Here is a 9,732-nt window from a genome sequence, read left to right on the forward strand (position 1 = left end):
ATAATAAATCCAGGCTGGATAAGGCAGCGGAGCTCGCTCCGGTAGCGAGCTTCGGCGCACTCGGCGAGCACTGCGAGCTCGGGTGCACATCCACGGGCGCCAGGCCCTCCTCGCCTCTCCCGCAGCCATTCGAGAGAGAAACCCATCGGCCTGACGTCACATCACCAGCAATTAGCCCCGAAAAGGATGATGCGGGAGAAATTTCTCCCCCACCGCCTCCCGAGAGCGCCTGGGAATTAATTTCGCGTGAAAAGCGGCCGAAGCATCAAACAAAAGAGGCTGGGGAAGGAGGGGGGGGGGCTGCAGGAGCTGACCCCCAGCCTCTGCCTGGGACCCCCCCCCCACCCGGGGACCCCCGATCTCCATCACTGTCACCCTACAAGATGCCGCCCAAGCCAGATGCTACGAGCTCGTCCCAGCAAACCGCCGCATCCCCCCATTTCTCTCTGCCGGCCACAGCATCCAGCTCCCCCCCCCCCCAACTGGCACAGAGCCTCCCCGAGTCCCGGCCAGCCCCCGACGGGGTGTCCGACCCTCGCCGGCTTGAAAAATCATTTCTCAGAACTGCTACAAGGCCAGGGGGGAGTTTGGCTGGGAGGTGAGGGGCAATGCCAACGCGGGAGTTTCATGGGACACTACTAGGATTACCCCAGTAAATACGCGAGAGGCAAAATCAGTTCTGGCAAAATTGGCTTTAACCAGCTCCAAAAGTTCGGTTGTATTCTGTCTTTTGCTGGCAGGAAAGATGCTTTAAAAATCCCTTACGCTTGCACTGAAGTTCTCGCAGCCGTTCACGGGGACTACGGGATCCACGTCCCTGGCGCATTCATCCAAAACAGCACCCATCGCTGCAAGGGACAGCCCCGTCCCGGGGTGGGGGGACACCAGGCCAGGGGTGGACGTGGGACTGTCCCCAAGGCCACCGCCGCAGCTCAGCCCCCAGCAAAAATGGGGATTATGACCATCAGCACCAACCCGCACGTGCAGAGGAGCTGCCTCCCCACCGGGCACGACGGCAGCGTTTTAAGCACATCCAGCCCATTTCAGCACTCGCAAATGCGGCTTTTTAGTGTGACCTTGTGTCTGGGATGGAAGCTTAACTTCACCATCTTTAGGACCATCCCACTCAGCCACACACATTTCTCAGGACTTGACCCTGCTCACAAGCAGGGAGAGCAATACCTGCAGCGTTTTCCCATTAATAAAAATAATCCAATTTTTCCCCCATTTAAAAAAAAAAAACCAAAACATTTTTCCCATTAAAAAAACCCAAAAGCCAAGCACCTGTGAGGGTTTGGATTCACCAGTGGGGAAGTGAGCTTCAACACCACAACAGAATCTCCAGCATCAAGCGTCCCCAGCCCCAAAGTGTCCCCAGCCGGTGAGAAATGCCACTGCGTGCCTGGGCGGAGGGACGGGATTATTTAACAGATGGTTTCTTTAATCCTCACAAGGAGCTCCTGCGACCTGCCTTAGCTGCCTGCACTTTCAGCACGGGCAGCAGGGTTGCAGGGAAGGGTGCCCAGCACCTTCGGGAAATCCGTTTGTAATCCCGGGGCAAGCGCAACGCGCCGAACGTTGCTCCTCTGCCCCCCCAGACCAGCCCCGAAACACCCCGAGGAACCAGGCTGGCACACGTGCCAGGACGCCCAGGTGGTGGGCACGCACCTTCCCTGCCCAAATCCCTCCTGGACACGCCAAAATAAGTTATCTGAAATTCATCGAGCTGTCGCGCAGCAGGGCACGGTGCTGCTGGAGCCATCCCGCATCCCAGCGGCTCTGCTTCCAGACCTGGCAGCCCACCTCCCACAACACTTCTGACGCTCCTCAGCAGGGCTTATATTCCTTAAACAAGCCAGAAGAGCTGTAATTTCCCCTGCAGCCCCCCGCTCCCAAGCTGGGCAATGGGTAAATAAGTTATCTTCACCAAATTCCTCCATTTCAGTGCCGAGTTACGGCAGCCTCCGCATTGCACCAGCATATACTGTTTTGGCACAGGTGATAAACTCACAGGTTATTGCTAACCACAGCATGGCTCTGGCTTCGGTTGGCTCTGCGGGATGTCTCGACCTTACGAAATAATTCCTGCCATGTGGCAAGACCGAAACTCCTCTTTCCGAGGGCAAAATTAACCCCACGCTAACAACACCGCGAACCTGCTCCCTGCACGGGCTCTTCCCAAAGCCGGGAGGCACAGGGAGAGCCGGCTCGTTGCTGGAGCACACCTGCCTCCCCAGGCACAGCAAGCTCCTCTTATTTCAAGGTAAAAATCGGTATTTTCGGATTTTCAAACCGTTTCCAACCACGCTAGCTGACACATGGACGTTTCTCAGCAAAAGTGCTGGAAATCTCAGGCAGCTCCTGAAGGATACGCATTAGGAGGCTGCAAGTAAACATCAACAGACAAAGTCAACGGCTTTAAGAGATAAAAAAAAAAAAAGGAGGCAGAAAATGAGTCACCAGGGTGCATTACTCATACCCGAGCAAAGTCATGCTTTAGGTACATGTGACAGGCGCCGCGGGAGCGGAGGACCCTGGCTCGTCCCCCGGCCGGGGACACGGTGGCCCCAGCGCAGGCGAGGAGCTTGGGGTGCAGCACGGATGGGGATTTGCTAAATAAAGCCCAAATCCGCCAGCCTCATCCCCGCGCGGGATCTGGCCCTGGCAAATCCCCCAGCATTAACGGCAGTAACGGGCAGCCGGTGGATTGTTTACATCTCCAAATACATGGCTCCACAACCCTTTCGCTAAACCATAATTAAACCTTTACTAAAAATAAGCTCATCCTTTATCTGCTCCTGGTGGAAGCCCAGCAGATGAGGCCAGACCCCCAGCAGCCTCCTTACCCGGAGCTCCCATCACCACACAGCGCTGGGGATTTCTCCCCATCACCTGCAAAATAGACTTTCCAACAAAGTTCAACCCTTTGCCTCTTCCCCTATAAAATTAATTTCTTCTGTGCAGGGCGCTGGAGGTCGGTGGGCATTTGCTGGAGGTTATAAATCCCGGGATGCAGGAGCCTCACTGCGAACGCGGAGATTTGTGCTTTGCTGGAGGTCAGCTAAAGACAAACCCAAACCCTTGCATGGGCTCTGATAAAGTGACATATTTACAAAATTCCTTGCTCAAAAGGCTTCTCCCTACCAGCCCCCACCTCATCCCTACCTGCCCATCACAGGGAGCTCATCGCCACCGCCCCGGGTGGGAGCACCAGGGACCGTGGGCTGGAAGGAGGAGAGGAGCAGCGCCCGTCCGCATCCCCAGGCACAGGGCCCCTTTCAGGATGCAGCTGCTCCTCGCTCCACAATAAAGCCCGTTACCTTCTGCTCTATTAGTTTTTTTGCTCTATTCATCCCGGGTTTTCCCACGCACAAAGAACCGCCGAGCGCTTTCCATCTCAGTGAGCCGCTCCGAGGAGAGATGCGGGAGCGAGCCCTCGCCCGCAGTGCCCGAGCCCTTCAGGGATGCCGGCTGCGGTGCCCGCTTTCTCAACAGTGCTGGGAAAAACGTGCTTACCGTGTGTTTAAAGAGAGACTCCACGCACTCGGCTCTCCTCTGGGTATGGAGGGCAGCAGATCTTTGGCAAGGAGGAGGCTCGCTGGGGATGCAACAGGAGGGGAGCACGGCACAGGCACGCTCCCCCCAGCCTTGCCCACGCTTTTCCACGTGCTGCCTCTTGCTTTCCCCTGCCAGCACCCAGGGAAACGGCCCCGGGGTGGGGGAGCACCCTACAAAACGCTCTGTGCCCTGCCAAGCACCCAGCCCAGGCTGAGAACCAGCACAGCCGCATCCCGCAGGACACCAAACTGTCCTCGGTACGAGCAGCTCCCCCTAATCGCAACCACGGCACGAGTCGCAACAGGGCTGGAAACGGGCAGGGGATCCCCTGAAACCCAACGCAGCGTCCCACCAGACCAACCGCCTCCATCGCCGGGCACGAGCGGGACACGGAGGGTGGCACGCACCCACGCGCCGGAGCCGGCAGCGCTGCTTGGTGCCCCCCAAAACTCACATTTCGCCGAGCAGGGCCCCTCTGCCGAGCGGCAGCCGAGTGTTCCTGCGGCACGAGGGTGTTGGCAGAGCAGAGGCACAACATGCACGCTCAAGGAGCGATTTAACGCTCACCGGAGCCAACTCTGCCTTATTTAATAGCTATCATGTAAGCAGAGGTAATTAGGCTACGCCCTGGGGCGTAAAGGCAGGACGGGAGCCCCACGCACGCCCCATGAGCTGCTCCTGCCAACACAGCCGGGATTCCCGCTCCGTATCGCTGCAAATTGTGCCAAAAAGAGGTGCCGCGTTCAGAAATACCCATTTACCAACAGCTGCTGGCGGAGCGGTGACCGAAACCCACCTCTGCCCAGCCGGGAGGAACACCTTCCTCCACTCCCTCCTCCTCTTCCTCCTCTCAGCAAACTCCCCTGCACAAAAAGCTCCTCCTAGCCCCCACCCACACCCACACCCCTACTAATCAGGGACTAATCAGGCTAATCACCTGCCCCGGCACCCTGATGGGGACGAGGTGCAGCTGAGGGCTGTCCTGGCCGCTGTCCTCCTGCACCAGGTGGGGACAGACGGGGCTCTGAGCCAAGACCCCTGCCCCAGCACCTCTGCAGCCCCCCATGCCCCCAGGTTGTCACCATTTCTGGGCCCAAAAGGGACAAACCACCCAACTGGTCAGAGAAGAGACGGCAGAGGGAATACTGTTAATTGCCTTTTTTTTTTTTTTTTCTAGAAAGAAGGCATTCAGGAACACTGAAAAAGTCCTCGTGCGCCCCAGAAGCACAGGGTTTTGCAGGCAGCAGCCCCGCTTTACACCGTGCGCCTGGTCCTAAATATTATTAAGCTCATTTTGGATTTGATCGCCAAGGGCTTCAGCCTCGAGAGTGCTTCCAGGATGGGAACGGACCTCCCCATGTGCCCCCGAGCCCGGGTTGGGGGGGTCAGAGCTGAACCCCGGCTCCCAACACCTCGCCGGGCTGCTCCACGTTGCAGCCAGCATCCCCTTTGGGCAGGGGGAAGGGGGAGCCCGATGCACACCCCTGGGCATGCAGGCAGAGGCGAGCCCCCAAAATACCATTTCATCCAATTCTGCCTAGAGACATTCATCTCACTTGTAATGCTGCACCCCAAGGGTGACGGGAGAACAAATAAAAGCAGGCACCGAGCTCCTGCGCTGCTCCCCTCTTCCCTGTAGTTTAAGCATTAGCTTAATTACAGTATCAATTAGCAAGAGGAAAAAAAAATTCAAAGAACAAGACCAGTATTACCTATGATCCACAGCAAAACAAAGTGAGCCAAAGATGCACCACCTAGCACCTCGTTTCTGCTCCAGTGCCGGCTTGGGGGGTTTCTCCCCACGGTGCACAGCCCTGGGTGCCCCCGGGTACCCCCCATGCTGCCCGCATGCTGCGATAGGAAGCCCCAGTGGCAGATAAACTGGGAATTTTCGCCCTGATCCAAATCCAATAATATTTCAAACCTGTTTTTCCCTCTAGGCGCGATGGCTTATTAACTTTTAAATAGTTTTTAAAAAACCGAACAATCTTGACCACGCAAACTCGCGCTCCCTGGGAGCGACAGGGCTCTGCTGCATCCTCACGGGAGCCGAACCGGCACAACCCACGTGGGTCCGGCAAAATGCAGTGCAGGTTGCAGCCCCACTTTCTGCATGGGTGGGTGCAGCTCGGACAGAGATGCGGCTGATATGGGCACCCTCGGGGAGCACGGCCTGTTCCCCCCTCCCCAGCGCCACAGCTGGGCACCCCCCAGTCACGCTGCCACTTTCTGACAGTTGCCTGGCTGGGGCTGATTTTTTTGGGGGGGTGAGGGGGATGTTTCAACCCGAATAGCTCAGCCGAGAATGAGATTATGGAAAAAAAAAAATGTTATTTTAACACTGAAAATATTCTTACTGCCGTTCTGCTGTGAAATCCTCCTACCTCTGCTCCCCCAGCCCTAAGAGCATGTTTTGGGGCTGCTGCAAGGATTTGCCTGTATTTTGCTGTGGAGAGGGACGTTGCTCGGACATGGGGATGCTCCTATGGGTGAGCACCCACCCTGCCCAAGAGCCCCGCGCGGGGTCCTCGGGTAGCCCTGAGGAGGAGGGTGATGCTCATGAAGACCCTCGGTGCCCCGGGCAGGCAGGAGGGAAAGCGTTTGCCCCTGCTGGTTTCCAAAGCCCCGAGAAGATGCTCTCTAACCCCCCTGCAAAGGCCATGGGCCTTCCCGGTGTCTCCTTCACCCTCCGAGGGTGTTTCCAGACATCTGCTGCAGGCTGGAGGGGAGCACGCTTTGTGGAGAGATGATGGCCAGCCCAGCTGAAGGCAAATGGAAGTCAAAAGCTCGGCCTTATTGCTGGTGCGGCGTGTAACCTCAAGCCTCGTGACTCCCCACCTTTGATGTGGTGGCAATGTCATGTTTGGTCAAGCACCCATAAAATGCCCTTCACGTGAGTGTGTCCTCCAGCCGCCAGCAATGTGACCCACATTTCCAGGGAAGAAACATTTAGCCCTCCCTTGTAAAAAAAATGATTTTTCTGCTAGATCTGTGTAGTAAGACCTTACGGAAAAAGTGTGGGAGCTGAAGGCGGGGCGTGTTAGATGGGAGGAACAGAAGGTGGGAGACAAAGAAGTTGGGCCGTGGCTGGGCGATGGGTCCAACGGGTTGGGTTGGGTCCGACCAGCTGCACTTGCACATCAGCACAGCGTGTGCGAAACCGTGAGCTGCTACGGAGTAAGAGGGAGCGATGCCGGATCGCCTCAGAGCGGGGAGAGGGCAGGGGCTCGTGCTGGGAAACATCTGTGTGACGTGGCAGAGAAGGCGGGGGGATCCCCAAAGGTGAGCGCCCCAAAAGCAGACCTGGAGTCACTGCCTCCAGTGGTGCAGAGATCCAGCTGTGCAGGGACACAGCTGTGCGGGGATCCATCTATGCAGGGATCCAGCTGTGCAGGGATCCAACTGTGGGGGGACCCAGCTGTGCAGGGATCCATCTGGGGGGGGAATCCAGCTGTGCAGGAATCCAGCTGTGCAGGGACCCAGCTGTGCAGGGATCCAGCTGTGGAGGGGGATCCAGCCATCCTCAAGCACCAGCTGTGCAGGGATCAGCTGTGCACCGCTCCAGCTGTGCACCGCTCCAGCTGTGCACGGCCCTGGCCGCGTGGGACAGCGGCTGGACCTGTCTCCAGCTGTTTGGGGCCCCGCCACGAACCTCTCCAGCTGTGCACGGCTCCAGCTGTGCTGGACCCCAACCGCATGCGTCCCTGCAGCGCGTGTCCGAGCCGTGTCCCCCCGCAGCGGCCATCCCCGCCGTGCACATCGCGGCTGTCCAGCGTCCCGGCCGTGCGCGCCGGGCTGTGCAGTGGTCCGGGGCCTCGGCAGATGGAGCTGTACAGCTGTGCAGGCAGCTGTGCGCCGGCAGGATGGGTGCTGCAGCGGGCTGAGCCCAGCGTCGTGGGGACCCACGCTCCCCGGGAACGGCTCTCTGGCCCTGCCGTCGTCACAGGCTGAAATGTGTCTGCAGCGTGGCGGTGACCCCCTCCTCGGGACAGCCGGTCAGCCCCGAAATAGCCGTATGGGGCACCCTGAAACTGCAGCGCGCTGCACCCCAACGTGTGCCGTGGTGCACCCCAAACCGCAGCAGGGTGCACCCCGGAGCGCGGTGTGATGGCCGGCCAGAGCGGGGCCGCTCGCAGGGCCCATCCCAGGCAGCGCGGCAGGAGGGTGGCAAAGGCAAAGGAAGAAATAAAACAGAGCTATTTCACGTAACCAAAATCCTCTGCTTGGCCCCATCTGAAGCTGCTTCAAATACCAGCAATTGGGCAGGTGGGGGGAGTCAGGGACCCCATGTGGGACCCACGGCAGGACCCCCTGCCAGCAATGACCCCCTCCTGCAGGGAAATCTCTTCTGCAATATATATTTTTTTTTCATTTTATTTTTTTAAATTGCAGCAATCTTCTCTCTGCAATGAGAAGCTTGCTGTGGGGACGAGGGTGTCCCCAGGCTGGTCCTGCTGTCCCCCGTGGGTCAGCCCTTCACCAGCACCTTGGGGGACCTTGGGGACGGGGATCCCTCAGGGAGGGGCTCCTTGTGTCACCCCAAAAGGGACATTTGGGAGAGCTAAAACACCTAAATGCATCTTAAATTGCATCAGCCGGACCACAGCCTGCCCTGTCCTTCCCAGCCAGCCCTGGGATCCCAGCTGGTGTCCCCGCTGCCAGACCGGGAGACCCACCTCCCCTTCGCGCGGAGGCTACTGGTGCCACGAGCCCCCGGGCTCCGTTCCGTGCCGCAGACTCGATAAAATCTGTGCTTTGTGCGCCAGCTCCCAGCTCCTTCCTGTTTTTGACTACGAAACTGTCAGCGCTTTGAATTTTCATTTCTTTTTTTTCATCTGTAGGACTTTCAGGTGAACTCTAAGCCAGTGGCACCTAAATCTCCTTGGCTAGCAAACCGCTTCCAGCACTTTGCAAATCCTTACGGTTGGATTACAGCCTGGGAAATGCTCCACCCTGCTGGTTGGCACACAAAGGGACACGGTGCTGTGGACCATGGTGGGTTTGGGGACATGGGGCATCTCCCACACGAACGTGATGGACATGAAGCAAACCTTGGTGGGGCTGAAACGCAAGCAGAAGCATTCAGCTTCCAGGCAGCGAGCACCCGTTGCAATAAAAGCACATTTCCAAAGGTGGTTTTGCTACTTATGCAAACCGGAGGCGGTTGCTGCCACTTCAGCCATCCCAACGTTTGGCGTTTGGTGTCCCCAGCCAGGCCCGCAGTGAGGGGCACGGGACACCCACGAACGCCGGCCCGATGGCTTGGCACGAAGCTGCCGTTGCATGTCGTTATTCAGACGAGAAATCTGCATTCTCGAAGCATTTCCTCGGAAGAAACCCAAGATTTCTTCAATGCTTTTCACCAGTGGAGAACCCTGCGAGCGGCTCGGGCCGCAGCAGCGACCGGCACCGGCTTGCAGCTGCCGGTGTGCATTGCTGCGGCGCATGGCAGGTGGAAACACTCGCGCTCGTCCCTAACTCCGACGGACCGGGGGGAAAAAAGAACATGGAAAAACTGGCCCCACACCCAGGAGAGCAGGCACAGCGCCTGTGCGCCATGGGAAAAAGCAACAGAGCTGGCTTATTATTTTATTTCTTTGCATCATGGTTTCTATTAACAACGCTGACCTTTGGGGTCAGAAGTTTCCTGGCAGCGGCGGGGGCTCGGCGGGACCCTTGTCCCCGGCGCAGCCGGGAAGGGCCGGCTCTGCTCCCAGCTCATCCCCAGGATTGATGCCCGCGGGCGGGTTTACAGCTGGTGGAAATCCCCCCTGAAACTCCAACTCTGTGGTCTCAGCTGGAAACTATGTCCTCGAGGACGGCTGTCCCTCGGCCACTGCCGAAGTAAGGACTGTTGGGAACGTCCATCAGTAATGCTGGCAGCAAGGAGGGGACAGCGTGTGCTCCCCCTCGTCCCGAGACCCTCCGGCTGGGCTGGGGTCCCGCACCATCGATCCCGCTCAGCCCCCAGCCCCTCCTGGCCCCAGCCGCGGTGAGCGTCACGAACCCTCGTCGCACACCTTGGCTGCGCAGCCCCGGTTGCATTCCCCGGTTGCACGCTGCCGTTACGCGCGGCGGTTGCGCAGCTGGTTGCACGCCCCAGTTGCGGACCTGGGAGCCAGCCCCTCTCCGGAAAGGCACGCTTTCTGCACTCTGTTTTTCTGCAGGTTTTGG

General features: G+C 58.4%; 1 protein-coding gene across 1 annotated transcript in view; it reads right to left on the reverse strand.

Moving 5' to 3' along the window:
* Positions 1-846, reverse strand: part of SGIP1 (SH3-domain GRB2-like (endophilin) interacting protein 1) — a 54,491-nt gene extending 53,645 nt beyond the window's left edge. The window contains exons 1-2 of the mRNA XM_010561541.1: positions 766-846; positions 61-229 (exon numbers count right to left, since the gene is read on the reverse strand). Of these exons, the coding sequence (XP_010559843.1) occupies positions 61-229; positions 766-846 (250 nt within the window). The remainder of the gene's footprint in view (positions 1-60; positions 230-765) is intronic.
* Between the last annotated feature and the right edge of the window lie 8,886 nt (positions 847-9,732).

This window comes from Haliaeetus leucocephalus, unplaced genomic scaffold (assembly GCF_000737465.1).
Source record: "Haliaeetus leucocephalus isolate CR32 unplaced genomic scaffold, Haliaeetus_leucocephalus-4.0 Scaffold147, whole genome shotgun sequence".
NCBI lineage: Eukaryota > Metazoa > Chordata > Aves > Accipitriformes > Accipitridae > Haliaeetus > Haliaeetus leucocephalus.